Source organism: Dunckerocampus dactyliophorus, chromosome 1, assembly GCF_027744805.1.
Source record: "Dunckerocampus dactyliophorus isolate RoL2022-P2 chromosome 1, RoL_Ddac_1.1, whole genome shotgun sequence".
In the NCBI taxonomy this organism is placed as follows: domain Eukaryota; kingdom Metazoa; phylum Chordata; class Actinopteri; order Syngnathiformes; family Syngnathidae; genus Dunckerocampus; species Dunckerocampus dactyliophorus.
Window position 1 is genome coordinate 26,467,329 of NC_072819.1, and position 17,758 is coordinate 26,485,086.

General features: G+C 39.9%; 1 protein-coding gene across 5 annotated transcripts; it reads right to left on the bottom strand.

The window, feature by feature from the left end:
* Positions 1-2,246: 2,246 nt before the first annotated feature.
* Positions 2,247-16,836, bottom strand: prdm2a (PR domain containing 2, with ZNF domain a). Of its 5 annotated transcripts, none has more exons than XM_054792279.1 (5): positions 16,740-16,823; positions 15,685-15,749; positions 14,756-14,862; positions 9,166-13,168; positions 2,247-6,419 (listed from the first exon to the last, which is right to left on the bottom strand). In XM_054792279.1, exon 4 carries the CDS (start codon positions 13,110-13,112, stop codon positions 9,189-9,191), a length of 3,924 nt encoding a protein of 1,307 aa, XP_054648254.1. In that variant the 5' UTR covers positions 13,113-13,168; positions 14,756-14,862; positions 15,685-15,749; positions 16,740-16,823; the 3' UTR covers positions 2,247-6,419; positions 9,166-9,188. The 5 variants fall into 5 exon arrangements, with proteins under 5 accessions (XP_054648254.1, XP_054648237.1, XP_054648246.1 ...); XM_054792262.1 differs by lacking the exon at positions 14,756-14,862 and adding an exon at positions 16,393-16,480 and having other exon boundaries at positions 16,740-16,816; XM_054792271.1 differs by lacking the exon at positions 16,740-16,823 and adding an exon at positions 16,393-16,733.
* Positions 16,837-17,758: the final 922 nt, after the last annotated feature.

Consider the following 17,758-nt stretch of genomic DNA (forward strand, 5'->3'; position numbering starts at 1 on the left):
CCTCACCCAGACTCTACCTCCAGTGGCCCCCAGTTAAATTTTTGAGACCCCTGGTTTACAGACTCTCCACACAACACACTTCTGGTTTTCTAAATAAGAGCACTGTGTTCCACATCCTGTCATCCTGTTTACTTATACTTGTAACAAAATACGGATGTCATAATAGTTTACACTGACTTACCTGATAGCTAGACTGGCTACCTTGTTCAGTGTGAAGCTATAAAAGCGGTAAAATAACCTGTTCATAACAGGCCAATTGATACTTTTTGCTACACTTCTTTCATTATAGTGCACTTTATTTCTACTCTTTTCAAAGGCTTGTAAGCTACAATTGCACTGTTTCAATAAATAAAACATTTTCTCATCACATTAACGTGTTGTCTGTCCAGTCAGCCATTTATTGTATTACGCTTGCTTTCACGTTTCAATTCATTTCATTCAATCCAAGTCAATACAACATTCATAAGATGTGAAAAAAAAATCACACCGTCCCTTTCAAAACAGAATTGTATTGCAGGCCAAATATCGCAATATTTCAAGCCACAAAATAAACTCACATTGCACAATGCTGTACACCCCGCACCCACACTGGGTAAACAGGAAAAAAAAAACTGTTTATTTAGAACACATACATGCAAAATAAAGACGGTGTATTGTTCGGCATGTCCGTGAATGCATCTCGTGGTCTGTTTAGTGACAATGAGCAAGTGTCATTGCAATGACGAATGGACTAGAGACGTGTTTGGAGTTGGGGATACATATACTGCTCAAAAAAATTAGAGGAACACTTCAAAAACACATCAGATCTAAACTGGGGGAAAAATGATCTTGAATATCTTTCCTGATAATAAGTGGGTGATGTATTAGTAACAAAATGATGCCACATCATTTGATAGAAATGAAAATGATCACCCTATAGAGGGGGGAAATCAAAGACACCCCAAAAATGAAAGTGAAAAAATAATGCAGCAGACTGGTCCATTTTGCTAAAATGTCATTGTAGCAACTCAAAATGATTCTCAGTAGTTTGTGTGGCCCCCACGTGCTTGTACGCATGCCTGACAACGTCGGGGCATGCTCCTAATGACACTACGGATGGTGTCTGGGGGATCTCCTCCCAGATCTGGACCAGGGCATCCATGAGCTCCTGGACAGTCTGAGGAGCAACCTGGCGGCGCCGGATGGACCTAAACATAATGTCCCAGAGGTGTTCTATTGGGTTTAGGTCAGGTGAACGTGGGGGCCAGTCAATGGTATCAATTCCTTCATCCTCCAGGAACTACCTGCATACACTAGCCACATGAGGTCGGGCATTGTCGTGGACCAGGAGGAACCCAGGTCCCACTGCACCAGCGTAGGTTCTGACAATGGGTCCAAGGATTTCATCCCGATACCTAATAGCAGTCAGGGTGCCGTTATCTAACCTGTAGAGGTCTGTGCGTCCTTCCAGGGATATGCCTCACCAGACCATCACTGACCCACCACCAAACCGGTCATGCTGAATGATGTTGCAGGCAGCATAACGTTCTCCACGGCATCTCCAGACCCTTTCACGTCTGTCGCATGTGCTCAGGTTGAACTTGCTCTCATCAGTGAAGAGCACAGGGCACCAGTGGTGTAGTTGCCAATTCTGGTGGTCTATGGCAAATGCCAATCGAGCTCTACGGTGCTGGGCAGTGAGCACAGGGCCCACTACAGGACGTCGGGCCCTCAGGCCACCCTCATGGAGCCTGTTTCTGATTGTTTGGTCATAAACATTCACACCAGTGGCCTGCTGGAGGTCATTTTGTAGGGCTCTGGCAGTGCTCATCCTGTTCCTCCTTGCACAAAGGAGCAGATTCCGATCCTGCTGAGGGTTGAAGGACCTTCTACGGCCCTGTCCAGCTCTCCTGGAGTAACTACCTGTCTGCTGGAATCTCCTTCATGCGTCCAGGTACCGCAGTGATGCCCTGGTTCAGATCTGGGAGGAGATCCCCCAGACACCATCCTTAGTCTCATTAGGAGCATGCCCCGACGTTGTCGGGCATGCGTACAAGCACGTGGGGGCCACACAAACTACTGAGAATCATTTTGAGTTGCTACAATGACATTTTAGCAAAATGGACCAGTGTGCTGCATCATTTTTTCACGTTCATTTTTGGGGTGTCTTTGATTTCCTCTATAGGGTGATTATTTTTATTTCTATCAAATTATGTGGCATCATTTTGTTACTAATACATCACCCACTTATTATCAGGAAAGATATTCAAGATCATTTTCTCCCCAGTTTAGATCTGATGTGTTTTCGAAGTGTTCCTCAAATTTTTTTGAGAAGTGTATATGCTGTTGTGTTCAGGCCTGAATAAAGTTATGAGCATCAGACTGTGTGCGACTGTGGGGAGAGACACTGTGCCGCCATCTGCCGTCATGACAGCCATAGCTTGCCATGATGCCTATGTGTTACACATTTTTTTTTTTACCAAATTAAATAAATTCTTTACCACCGTTAACATGCTATTTTCGACTGCCCTAGCAATAATTTATATGGCTATTTAATTGCTCAATATGGAATAGATGGCTATTTTTTTATTATAAAATACCAAAGCAAGGACCCATCTTAGGCAAAAAAGGTCCAATATAATGTATGATCTGTAAATTTCAAACTTATAGACAGTGAAACCATACATTAACAAATCATAACAAAATTCATTCACTTTCTGTGCTGCTTAATACTCTTTAGGGTCACGTGGGTATGCTGGAGCCTATCCACGCTGACTGTACAGGTTGTATCCTACCTCTCAGCCGAAGTCAGCTGGGATACACCACAAAATATACATGAAAATGTTCAAAACTAAAAAGACAAAACAGCATCCAGGTAATTTTGCTAGCCTTCAAAATTGTCATTCAGAAACACAAAGTGCTTCTGCTTTATTTTCCTGCTGCTCATTTTACTCAACTCTGCTGCATGTCGTCCCTAATTGCATACTAATGTAATGACTGCCGGCTAGTTCACTTCAAAAGACTGGTTCCCGTCTGTTGTGTCTTTACACAAGACACTTAACCCACATTACCATCAGAGTTGCCCACTCATGGATACTTCACTGACCAAGACACGGACCTTACAACCCCAATCTGGTCCCCAGGCGATGCACAATAGTTGCCTGCTGCGCCTGAAGAGGAGGACTTTAAATGCAGAGACAAATTTCGCTGTACAAGGTACATATTACAAAGATCTTTCTTTTCTAACTGGAGCCAGGCTCACCTGTGTGTGTGTTTTGTGTTTGTGTGTCCTTAGCCGGTTAACTGGTTGCCCAAACGACTTTCTTCTCAGTAGCAGGAAAAACCAGTTCTCTAACCCTTTATGTGGAGCTGTAGAACTTGCTCATAGCCCTTGCAACTGGGTCTCAACTGGGCACACCTCAGCTTTCCAGTCAGTCCTGTGCTTAAATAATTCTAACTTGGACCAGAGGGCCGGGATGCGGCATACAATGACAGTAGCAGTTTCCATAGAGAAAGTGTGTCTCCGGCACTGATTCACTCGCAATTTCTCCAATCTCTCACTGCTTTCAGTGGGTCTTGGTGAGGTGGTACCTAGTTTGTCCTCCACTTAATATCTTCCCAGATGACAGATATGGCAGTGGCCCCACCGTTGAGAGGATGGGCTTGGATGAACTCTTGCACTGCAGTTCCACTGCCAAACACTTTCATGGTAGATTGTGTCTGCAGGTATCTCAGCCTTGGAATAGGCTGATCTTGCAGTCAACAGAGAAGACCGTGCAAGTTTCTGGAACTGTAAATGGTGGATGGGTCTGGTGCTCACCGTTTCAGGTGCTTTTTTAGATTTCAGAATTACTTTGAACAACTGTAAGGAATACATACTGGTAGAAAACTGTTGAAAGGTAATGTAAACATTCTTTATACAACAGTTTTTAACTTGACAATCTGTAGGTTCTGCAAGCACGACAGTTGAATGGCTGAAAAAAATGTTTAAAAGGATACTGTGCAAGTCCGTTTTCCAAAAAGAACATATTGGAGGATGGCAAGAGAGCTTGCCGTGGTGTTGCGAAATCCTAAATGTTTTGATTTAATCATCAGCTGCAATGGTTATGGCGTGTGTTAAGTGAACTCCTAACAGGACATTTTATTCTTAAGTGCTAACTTGCAAAGTGTTGATTTTTCTTTGTAACTCACTACCAGTTATCCAGAAATTACACGTAAATAACTAACATTCTGCTTTGATTTTTACCACACTCTTGGGGGGAAAAAAACTGTGCAAATCAAACAGAGGATTTATTCAGAATCATTACATGGCTTTAAATTATTAATAAATATACAGGACTTTCAGCTTGAAATGCTACACAAACGTTCAGTTAAATAACAGTTTCCCCAAAACACCCTGTACATCCAACATACTGCAGTCTGTGGGAGAGTTACAGCAAAAAGGCAAAAAATTTAAAAGTTTGCCCAAAGTAAAAATCAACTTGATACAGATATAATTATATTGGGTACCCTGTATAAACGAGGAGCTTATGAATATATAGACACAATGCATTTCATAGTTACACACAGTTATAACCGTCAACAGTCATTTTCATATATCCAGCATTACCCCTAAATTAAGCTTACATTTGCATTCTGGGATTCACATGTCCATAATGAACAAAATATTACACAGACTGCTTGGATGAAGTGCTTGTAATTATACTGTTGATAAATACATTTAAAAAACATGATTTTAGACACAGACACAGACATTACATGATAGGTTAGCAGCTGTTTTTTGCACATTTCTGTGACCTATCAGCTCCACAAGTAACTATACGCATATTCCTTTTCAACTACCGAATACTCTGGACTATAAGTCACTCTGGACTATAAGTCACACCAGCCAAAAATGCAAAATGAAGAGGAAAAAAACTGAACTATACGTCGCATTTTTGGGGGGTGTATCTGTTATATAAAATCAGAGACCAAGAACAGACAAGCAAAGTTATAGTAATAACAATCAAATGGAGAAAAACGGGCTAAATAGGCGTCTGTTAACCTAACGTGAATAGGTGGTATATTAAAACAACCCACAAAGTATATTCATCGCCTTGGCACCCACCTGGGCGTGGAGACTTAACTGCGCTGTTGACAAGCCTCTCCTGGCAGCACTTTGTTCAAGTACTCATACCTCATACCCAAGCTGAAACGATAAAATACTTGGCCGTTTTGACCTGAAAATGTTTCTGTGTGGATAGCCCCTCAGTTGTCTTCATAAGTTGATGTTTACATTGTAAATTTTAAAAAGAGAAACTTTTCTCTTGTTTGGGTGGCTTTATTTCAGAGCGGGTGGCAACATCTTGTCTCTAGCATAGCAACAGCACAACTGACAACTCCGCCATACAACGGACAATACTCCACATGCCTAACATTAGTTCCATCCAGGGGCATTGAAGTGTAACAACATTACACATACACTACCTAACAATGGCACACAAGCCTACAGCGCCCTCTCGCAGCGGTCAGTGTAGGGGAAAAAAAAAAAAAAACGTATACAAGTCGGTCGAGTACAAGAACAAGGACCAGCCAAAGTGCGACTTATAGTCCGGAAAAAACGGTAATTATCACTTCTGCCAACAACAAATTTGGGTAATCCACTAATTTAAATTAAATAATCTATAAGGAAAAATTGGTTTAGCCTTGATTTTGCGGCCACAAGTAATGATGTCATACACTTTTAATGACACACGAATAGATCTACTCTTTATACAAATATATAAGAGGCCTCAGATAAGCTAATTTTGTTTTGTGTAAACTAACATTAACCCTGCCAAACAATACATTCACATTCATCACTTCTTTCAGTGAAGCCAACACAACTTTGAAGGGTAGCTTTTTATACTATTGTGCTCTGTTCAATGATTCTATTAGAAGCTTAATTCCACTCTGTCCGAGCAGTGTCATATTCATTGGTTAAGGCCCGAGTGCCACAATATTGTCTACCCAAACGAACACAGTAGTATGAGCACACAGCATGCAGTAAAGAATTTAAACCCAAAAAGGCAACATATGAGCGATAAGGAAAAAGTAGTGCAAATCCATGCTGACAGTGATTGCCACCTGCCATCCTCATCGAGTAACCCAAGCGAGAAATGAGCGAAGCCTTTTAGCTTCAGTGCCTCCCATTTCCTCAACAACACGCAGCAGTCAAGATTAACTTCAAAGTGCAAATACAGGCTGTTGACGAAAGTTGACAAATTTGGAGGACTGTGCCAGTTCCAAACTACAAGAGTCTTAAGATACTCACATCCAGTTGCAGAAGTACTTCAGTTGTGTCCTGTTTTTTTTTTTTTTTTTTTTTACATTTTTTTAGTCATCAGTTTCAGTCATTTCTTGTACAGTATAATGGACTTGAGCTGTAACATGGTGAAGAAGCAGCAAGGGTGCGCCTCGGCCTAAAAAAAAGACAGAAGTTGTTGACAAATGATTTATTTACTGTAATGGTGTTCGATACGTCACATCCCTAAAGGCGCTGCTCGTGATGATCCTTCGGAAGCTCCGGCGTATGCGTCAAAAAAACAACACAGTTGTTCTGATGCACTGTGCCGATGCTTGATTTGTTTGGCCAGAGTCACGTGATCAATGACGTCCGAAGCGCCGTTTGGTATGTCGCCTGATTCAATTGTTTATAAGGAAGTCAATCATGGCTGAGATTTGTGGCGAGTTTTGCCGTTTTGGTGTAGATGGAGCAGGCGAGGAAAAGTAACTGTATGTATATATATATATATATATATATATATATATATATATATATATATATATATATATATATATATATATATATATATATATATATATAAAACTGTATACTGTATATATAAAATAAGCTTTGTTACAAATACATTTGTAGAATTGAATATGGTTATGAAAATAGCTCTTCAAAGCATTAGAAAATAATGCAACCAAAGTATTGCTGAATTTATTTCTTACACAGCATGATCAACCTTATAAAAGTCCATCCAATAAAAGATAAAAATGGAAAAAAAAATAGGCATGTAAAATACTTTTAGAATAGGCCTAATCATTTGACATGGTTATAGATCAATTTGTGGTGTGATTTAAAATCTATGATGTTTTTTTTTTTTTAAACAAATTCCTTAGGGCCCCATGAAATCAGTTGTATTTTCAAATTCCAGTTTTTCCGTAAAATTTTTTAGAATTCCGTTTTTTACCTTTTCTACTTATTTTTCCAGCATAGAGTGTGTGCGATTTGGGTGAGTAAAATTGTAAAATGTCCTTACATTATAAAATGGTCCGTATATTAAAGCGGTACCATGGTTGAACATACCAGCTTTTGTTGGGTAGTAAACCATTTCAGAGCCACGGTTTGTACTTCAAAGCACCGCCTCTATTTTTCGGATGCTATGTTTGCCAGCAAAATACGACATGATTGCAACCCTCCTCCTGTATACACTGATAGATGGAAATAAGAACACAATCTTCGCTTCTGATTTATGGACGTTAGCCCTGTTAGCTTTCTAGGTCTGACAGCGTAGAGTGGCTGGATAAGGACTTCAAACTCTAGTTTTGTTTGAAAAAAATAAACGTCTCTTTCTACAAACCTACAGGTACAGTTTGTCTAATCCAACTTTGAGTTTCTTACTTCCGGGTGTGTACAAATTAGTTAAATCTAAGGTTAAAAAAAATAATAGCTGTAGAGAAGAAAAATAATAGCTACACAGCAATTAGTTTCCAAACTTTGGGGGATTTTTTTTATTGGGAATACCATGCAATGATTAAAAAAAAAAATTATTACATTTAAAAGCACATTTTCCCAAACTAAGTCTTGTAGTATAACCAGGAGGTGGCACTACACTTCACCGAAGTGAAAATATTGAATGATCGTTTTGTTTTTTCCGTAAAGACATTTGTAGATGGTCCTTGCGCTCTGGTCTTGCTGCCGGCTGCTCATAGAGCTCAATGTACGTCATACTGCACAGAGGATTGCTCGTTTTGATAGAAAAATAGGTTGTAGCTCGTTTTCTGTGTTACCACTGTTGGAAAGAGGTATTGTTTTCTGTCTAACAAGCATTCGCTTGAGAGTTATTGATCCCGGAAGTTCGAATCTGTGAAGGCATTTCTAACTTTATGGCAGTCCGTTGTAGGACTTGAATAAAGTTTGAAGGAAAAAACTCATCCTGGCGGCCTTAAATTTAATCAACTGCTCCACTTGCTGTTGAGTGCGAATTACAGGCAATTTTGTGCGTGGATCTGCAAGGCTTGACAGTTTTTCATAGTTGTATAATTATTTTTTAGTACTTGAAGGTTGTTCTGTTTTTGTACTTGGATTATTTCTTTTTGTACTTGAAAGATTTTAGTTTGTACTTGAAAGATATTTTTTGTAATTGAAGAAATACTTTATACTTTCTACTGTATGTGTAAATCATGCTGTAATTGTTTCTGAAGCAGGATGCATCCGTTTGATAGGTACGGTTCTTATAAGCAAAACAAAATGCATTAGTTTGTGAATGATATGTATCTGCAAACCACACTGAGTTTGTTTGTGAACCATTGGGCATGATTAAAACATGTTTTGTGTTCTGAGTTTTTGGTATAACGCCACAGAAAAGTCACTGTTTATGCACTACACTGCTGACAGGGATGTTCAAAATTTGCAGTGCTTTACAAGCACTGCAAATTGCATACGTACAATCTAAAGGCAAAAACTTGGATTCCAGAAATTAATTCCAGACCACAGACATACTAAGCTAGAAAGCTTGTTGTTGTGTGGAGCATGACGTCATTACTCGTACACCAATATAATTATTAGCAGACCAAACTAAAACATATGAACAGATATTTAATTTTTATGCCAATATAGAATGATACCATCATCCCTAATGATAATGCCGCATAGCATAATAGAACTATACCGATATGCTTGCTCATGCACGAGTACATATTAATAACCATAAACCTGCACAGAATTTACATAAGCAACAAAGTCAGGAAAATTGCAGTAATGCAGTGTACTATCATTTAATGTAAAGATGCTGAACTACCAATGAGTGCAGCACAGTGATACTGATGAGCAGCAAGGGACAGAGGAGGGAAGGATAAGACCAAGCACAGTAAAAATGGGCCCACTGTTATTTTGCCATAAACAATTAATAAATCTACATCAAAAGGGATGTGGATTACCTGACAGTCCTGCAGAAAGGTCTTCAAGCTGTAGCACTTTGGTCAGAGCTGCCATCAATAGTTGCTTCCTCTCGGCTCACAGTAGAAGGCGAATCGTCCCTCTGCAGGTTGGTTTGTTGTTTCACTAAGGTTATTTTAACAGGGATTCCTTTGACACCATGATGCACTCGCGTGTACTGCCGCAGAGGAGGGTTAAAAGAGCGAACAATGGGGAGTTCGTTCAAAGTGGACATCTCATTTTTGGGCACTGGTGTGTCTGTTACGGCAAATTTCATCCTCTTGTTCGAGAAGCTTGTTGGTGCCGGGGGGATGACAGGCCTTTTAGGTGGCCCTGATGTCTGGAGTCTCGTCATACGATGAGATGACGCGTCTTGCTGTTGCTCAACATGGGAGACCACTCTATGAAATCGGCCATCATTTTCCTTAGTTACAGACATCCCCCCGTCTTTTCTTGCTCGCACTTCTTTGGGTTTTTTGGGACAGACGGCCATGTGTTTGGTTCGGCTGCGGCGCATTGTGAACTCCCTGCTGCAGTGAGGGCAAATAAATACATCATCATGCACGAGTGAAGAGGACGAGGACTTGTTCCTCTGAGGCATGACCCTTTGGACTAGCTTTCTCTTTTTGTTCAGAAATTTCAACTTCACTTTGGCTGATGGCTCTGTGGGGGACCTGTTGGACTGGCTGGCTCCGTTTGAAGCATTAAATTCATTTGCTGAATTAGTTATGGACAGTACTCCATTTTGGCTTTTTGCAAAGTGGTGGAGAGGGATGGGATTCTTTTTGGGTGTGTATCGCCTCTTATCACTGGCGTTTGCACAGGCCAGGATATGTTTGTGCAGCTCTGGCATATTATCAAAGCTTTTACCACACTTTGTACACCGAATAGCTGTACTGAAGGTTTGTGGGATGTTGTGGGTGGTGAAGTTTGTGGCTGAGGCCAGTGAGCCAGCAGGTGACCTATTATGGTAAGGAAAGGGCGGCGGCTTAAAGCTGGGATAATGCTGATTAATGCCAAGACGAACATCAGGCCCTTTCAGCTTTCCACCTTCTGAGGCCATGATTTTAATTGTTGTAAATAATTCTTCAGCAGCCAGATCGACTTCATTCTCTTCCTTTTTGACCCGTTTGTTGGGTTCCTCAGCCCCATGAGAGACTGGAGGCTCTGTGACAGCTTTTGTATAGTTGTAATTCTGAGGTCTTATTTTTCCCTTTTCTTCTTCAGTGAATGAACACTGCTGAGCAGGATGCAATTCTTCCTGATGCTGTTTCAGATTGCAAAGGTAGACAAAATCTTTAGTACATGCACTGCAAACGTAAGTCTTGTCAACGCCGTGCAGGCTTGATCGATGGTCTAGCAAAGCTGAGGGCTTGTCAAAGAGCAGAACGCAGAACTCACATTTATAGGGCCATTCGTCAGCATGGTCGCCAACGTGATGACCAAGTTCTTTCATTGAGTGGAACAATTGGTCGCACACATTGCAGATGAAGTTCTTGGTGAAAGTCTGCTGCTCTGCATCACTTGGTGTGTTGCATGGCAGGTCTACCTCTTCCATCTTCTCATCATGGATTGAGGCGTTAGCCAAGGTTTCCACTGCTGAATCAGTGACGTCAGCACATTCCTCTTCTTTTGCATTTGGAGGCTCCGCTTCAAGGACTTGTTCTGTGTCAGGATTTGAATCAGGCTCTGAAGGACAATCCGGTATCACTGAGGTGGTGGCGGACACTGATACAGACTCTTCAATGGAGGACATTATAATGGTGGGGTCCACAGTTGCAGTGTTGGGCAATGAAACTATGTGTTGCTGTTCTATGTGATTAACAAGCATGTGTGTGGATCCTGGCGTTTCCGTGTTTTCTTGCATGGTAACAGCTGAAGGGACATTCACTGGGGTTTCAAGGGATATTGTGCATTCTATCAGCACAGTGTTGCTTGTGATATTGTACGAGTTGATGAGGGGATCGTTTAATGTTGCAGTAGGTGTGAAAGCCACCTCTGACACTGGATTGCCTTCATTTATAGGAGGTTTGAAGGCAATTTGATCAGTGAGAAACATATGACCAGGTAGATTAAGAGAGTGGTCAAGTGTTTGTGAAAGTGCAGGAAGGTCTTCAGTGTTTGTAGCTGCAAGCGCAGACGTTAAGTCACACTGTGCAGAATTAACTGAATTTTCTGTGCCTAGTACCAGGGGCTCAGGTGATATATTTGGAGCCAGCACTTGGATTGGTTGACTTGAGGGGCTAGGAATAGGTAATGGGGGTGCCAGAACTGTGATTAATGAAGAAGCAGTAGGTAGAACTGCATGTGTAGTTGGGGGTCCAAATGCTATTGTGCATGGGGAAGCTGATGGGAAACCAAGAGGTGTAAGGGTGGCAGGTGCAGAATTCAGAGAACAGGGAGGGAGACCAAGTCCATAAACAAGTCCCTCTGCAACAGAGTCCACCATACTTGGACCAGTGACAATGGTGAAGTCTGTCACTAGAGGAGTCTCAGGGTTTCCAAAGTTTAAGTTTTGCTCTTCACTCACACAGTCACCCTCTATCCACAAGTTTGAATCTCCCTCTGATCGTACATGTAAATTTGACGTCAGTTCTGATTCATTAAGGGTCCGTTTTTGCAAACTTAAATCTAATGCAGCATCAGTTGAAGCCTCATGTTCATTTCTTTTCATTGTATTGGACAGATCCAGTGGCTGCTGACTACAGTTGTCAACAGTCACAGGAGGCCAGCTCTCTGTTAAAATGGGAATCACTTGTGGTTCCTCAACAATTTGTGATGTATTTGCCTGTTCATTCACAAAGCTGAGCTGGGTCTGCCATGAAGTATCAGCATCACTGCCATCTGTATCTGGCATTGCTGTTTCCTCATCAGATGGTAGTTTGTGCTGAGGAGAACTTTGTGGCGATACAGTCCTCCTTTTATACTTCCCTGCTGCAACAGGAGACACAGGGGAACAAGGTGTTTGGCCATCTGGAAGGTGGACAAGTGCAGGATTGAGGTTGTCCTGCATCTCGAGTAGCTGCTTCAACTTTGGGGAAAGAAACACTGCTGTTTTTTTAGGGTGAGCAACTGTCGATTCAGTATTTTGAGGAAGTAAATTCTCCATTAATGACATCACAAGTGATGAGGATGATGACACTACCGCCTCGGACTCCAGTTCTGTTTGAATTTGGGGTAACAGAGGCGGCGTTGCAGTTCTTCTCTTGGATGGTGCTAGACCCTGCAACTCTTGGTTGCCCATAATTGAATCAATATTTAACCGCAAGTTGAATTGGGAGGGATCTAGAATGTGGGCATCTAGTCCAACCAAATTTGAACATACAGAATGAGCGTCAGCTGTTTCACAGCCACTGACTGTGCTCGTTGACACTATTTTCCCATCAAAGTAAAAGCTGAGGTTTTCTGAGATACTGCTGGAAACATCTAGCATGTACTGTCCAGTGCATTCCCCTTTATTCTCCTCATCAATTTCGGCTCCATGCGTTGACGTTGCAATGAACACCTGTTGCAGATTTTCCTCTTGAAGTGAATTCTTTTGTTCTGCAGCCGGTGGAGGCATGTTACATTCAGCCAACAACCCAGAAGTATTACTGCTTTCAAGTTGGGTGACTAAGCTTACTGAACCTGAAGGCTTCACATTTTCATGCTGTTGTTGATCTAAATCTGAACCACTGGAAATTTTGCTCTTCTTGCTTTCGTATCCGTGTGGCACATTCTTCACCAAATCGTGGATAGGCGTGTGTCGTTCCAAGTCTTGTTGGCTGGTTAAACACTGCTTGTAGTGCTGACAGGGTAAAGTCTCCCAACTTTTGCTACTAGCATGAGCAATGTGGTCATCATCTGTGTAATTAGGAATGTCAGAAGAAATACCATGGTCATCATCTTCTTTCTGTATGTGACCACTATCACCAAATTCTGAGATGTCCAAGTGAGGAGTTTGTTCCATTTTATGTGAAGTGTGTATCCAGTTCTCTTATGGAAGGTCTGTAACAGTTGTCACACCTAATAAATGCATAAATAACACAGATGTCAATTAAAAAACTGAAAAGTCATTCACAGTACTGTACAAAAACTAAAGCAATCTTAACTGGGGATGGACATAATAAGCAATTAATTGATGACCAACTATGATGATTGTGTGGAACTGACGGTCAATGGTGTCTTGTCACAACTGAGCTAAAATGGAATGCACTACATGGTTGCAACCACAGAGGCGGTATTGATTCAGTCTCAACAATAAGAGGTGCATCCAACCAGATGTAAGCCATTCTAACTATTTAAAAAACAGATCCCTAGTCATAAATACCCTGTTCAGTCTAATAATTCACACTTTACACTGTACAAACTGAACTTCTTTGGTTTTTCCAACTATATATACCAGGTGTGTCCGAACGATCCGGGGGCCATTTCCTGCCTACAACTAATTTTTTATTGGCACGTTCTAGAGATTAAAATAAACAAATACAAAAACAACAGCAACAATGGGGTAGGGTAAAAAGAGCATAAAGTTCTAATAATAGATGTTAAAATGCTTTGTCACACTGTTTAGTCATGTTTTCAAATTAATTAATCCTAATTGATCACCATTTGCAAGTGTTTGTGAAATTGACAATTTTTACTGTACTTTATGAAAATTAAAATGACAGGACAAGATTATATATACAGTGTTCCTTCGTTTAACGCCGGGGTTAGGTTTCCAAAAATTACCTGTGTTAAGTAAAATCCGTGTAGTAAAAGTTGGGTTTTTTTTGTTCTTTATATGTGTTTTTTCGTTCTTTATATTTTTTCTCGTTTTCACAGAATGTTTTTTCATGTACTGGATATGTTTTGACATTTATTATGTTATTATATTATGTTTTTTTTCTTTTACAGTGCATGTTTTTTTCTCGACAGAATGTTTGTTTATTATTTGTTTTTTTCATTTATAGTATGTTTTTTCGTTTATTATATATGTTTTAAGAGTGTAAAACCCCTCACCACACACTTTATACACTTTTCTCAGACAGGCATTAACATTTTCTCAAATTTCTGTTGTTTAAACACTCAAAAGTTCAAGCCTATGTAGAGTAAAAGACAAAAAAGAAGTACACTACTGCATTACAGAATGAAACCAAAGATCAAAACCTGTTTTAGGCCAAAACATTTGAGAAATAAATTTATAAACGTCACGCCAACCATTTTCTTCCACTTAATCCAGGGCCGGGTATAAACGTTTTCAGATAAAAAGAAAAATATGATAGCTTTTACAAATAAGAAATTTAATTTTAATGATCAATCTACGAGGTTGGACATATAAATAATTAATAGTGACTCGCGCATTTTACAGTTCCCCTGGCCGTGCATCTTCGGCTTCGTCCTGGTCCTGCTCTGCTGAAGCGTCTTTTTTTTGCTGAAGCCCTTGGCGCAGGTGTCTTTTTCCGAGTGAAGATCATAGTTACGGGTAGTTTCTGGCACTCTTTTTTTCTTCTGGGCCAGAATATTGTTATTAACAAACATGCCCCCTTCAATTATATTTGAGAACTGTAATGAACGAAACATCAGTGGGTCCCATTCTTGTGCAGCTCACTGAAGTTCATTGGCCATTCTCACCATGTTTGCCAAGCGATCAAGTGTTAGTCCATCCTCCTCGTCTTTATCAACACTTGTGTCCTCTTCTTCCTCATCCTCGCTTGGTGGCTTCCTCATCTCTGCCAGGTCTTCATCAGTCAGCAGTTGTGAGTGGGCATCAATCAGGGCATTAATGTCAGCAGGAGTCATATCATTAAAGCATTTAAGTCATATCATCGACATGTCCGTTCATGCTGGGAACAACACTTCCTCATTCTCATTGCAAGAATGCGACATGCATTCAGGGACACTCCAAATATCACAAAAACGGCTTTATAACGCGCGCGCGTGAATGCGTGTGTGTGTGTGTAAATAAAAAGGAAGATAAAGAAAAACATAAAGTAGATATTCTTATCAAGTAGATATTATCACTCACTTCGTAACTCTTAATTCAGATGTACAATTTGCTACATTTAAGTATGCTGGAAAATACACTGAAACAAGTAAATTTACCTTAAATCACGTGATGTCTTTGAACGCAACACCTCATTGCTCATAAAACAATTTAAAGTGTAATTCAAAAGTTCTACTAGTATTAAAGAGACTTGTGTTACGACAACTCGATTTCTAGACTTGTGTGGTATCTTTTAGCTTGATTGACATACTGTATTCAGCTCATTTGGAGCTGTTGATACACAACAATAGAAATAATCCTGTCCTGTCATTTATCTTTGTTAATTAAATACAGTAAAAATGGGCATATTTCAGACATAGTTGCTAATGGTGATTAATCATGATAATTTTAAAACTGATTAATCTGATTACAATCTTTAATCATTTGACAGCCCTAGTTTTGTGCACAACGAGTGTGCCACACTTTAAAAACCCCTGTTCTAGTCTATATCTAGATGTCAATATCTAGATGTCATACATACAAAAACTGAAAAAAGTAACTAGTTTGTTCAACTTACCATTTTAACAGTCAGTGTAGAAGCCAAGGCATGCCTTAAATGAAGATGGAAACATACCTCGATTTCTGTTGAACGAGATCAAACATTTAAATATCCTATGAGCCTCTTTATACATCATTCTACAAAGACGACTTGAACTTAGTGGGAGTTGGGAGTCCATGAGCAACAACATCATCATATGTTGCTTTTGTCATCATGAGCCATGGCTTAATGCTGTATGAAACATGCTGTTGATCAAAGGGTTTTACAGTACCTTCCAAACATATCAAACACCAGCACAGTCAACATTAAAAAAAGAAATCAAATAAAAAGCATGACTGGGATCAAAATAATTAGCAAAACTTTGTATGGAGGAGGTGTATTTTTATGTAGGATAATAAAGATGTCAGGCCTACCAGGACTCCAATTTTTCTTTACGTGGGACAACTCTTAAAATATGATGCACTTCAATTATCAAACTAATTGCTTTCAGGTGCAAGAAGCAGCAAGGCAAAATGTATACAAATACCTAAATACTTTTATTTGCGTGCTAAAAGCGAATAATTCCAAATTTGCGACAAAGGCCTACAATGGGGTACATTTTCAAAACACATCGCTACTTGAAGTATTTTAAACATGTTGAGCCCGGTTACACTAAACATGATGCATTAGCCAGATAATTCTAAAGCTGATACACCCTGGTGGTAAATTTAAGTACATTTGCCTCACCTGTCTTGATGACGCTGCCTGTCCTTGCACCATTGCTAGCTGCTCACAAGACACGTCGCATTCATTTCGTTTCATACATTTCGGTAGCCTGCGGATTATTTTAACTCCTTTGAAAACTGTACTATTATCATCACATAAAAGGTCCGTACACACAACCACAGTCAATATTCAACCCGGTTATGACGACCAGCTAACAATTATGCACCTGCGTAGGGCTATCAACGCTCTATCTGTGTTTAGCTAACTTCAATCTTAATCCACACATCTTGGCTACTACTAGCTACATTTCCGATATAAAACTTAAGACACTACAGTACTGTTAGTTGTTGTAGGTCAATATTACGTACTTAGTTTCCAACGTCATTGTCGTACAACAATTTTATCTCCTGGTGCATGTTGTAAACAGCTGTGTGCTCTTTAATGGACCAGAGAGCAACGTGCGTTCTGATTGGCAGAAGAACAAATCTGAACCAATGAGACACAGGTTTGTTCAGGTACAGGAAAACAAAATAAACCTTGCAAAAGGCAAGGTGTTTTCGCCAGATATAATATTGTATTGCACTATATATCTTAGATTAATACATACTTACTTACAAGTATATTGAATTATCGTAAAATTACAATAATTGTAGCTCTTATCGTAGTATATAGATTTGACCGGTAGATGGAGCAATAACACAGTCATTTATTGTACGGCTTGTGCTGTTATAGTCTTAAACGGAATATAGCATTTACATATGTCATAATATTTGCGTACAAATTATTACATACACAGATTATACACTTCCTTTTTGGTAACACTTGATACACAATTTCATTTACACAACTATAACATCATAAATTGCACACTTGTCAGAATTTTCTGAAAGGTTTCCCATATCATGTATCATGAAATACCATAACTTCAAGATAACAATATAACATTGTGGGTTTACCTAGAATTAGTCAGGTGACAGTTTATTTATTATTGGATCACCTCAGAATCACGGCCGTGCTGCGTCTTTCACATGTGTAATGCCAACTGTTGCAATGGAATTCTGATGAAAAGGTCACCATTGGGTCTGCAAACCCAACAAACATCTCATATCATAGTCTTAAGTAGGTAACACCTCACATGTTGATATTATATTTCAGATGCATCCCCTTATGTGTGACTTCAGAGACCTTAGTCAGCAGAGATAGATCACATGCACCATATCATGTGTAACTTGTATCAGAGCCAAGTTTAAGGTCAACGTGTGTGCATCCAGCATGCATCTTCCAGAAACGTCCTCCAAACTTGAAAAACACTTTGAGGGAACATGATTACATGGAGATACAAACACATTGTGTGCATTTAAGGCAATCATAGACTCACTACTACACC

Bases quoted from the DNA above. Each gene is read 5' to 3' on its own strand.
- prdm2a (XM_054792252.1), bottom strand. From the start codon at position 13,112: ATGGAACAAACTCCTCACTTGGACATCTCAGAATTTGGTGATAGTGGT.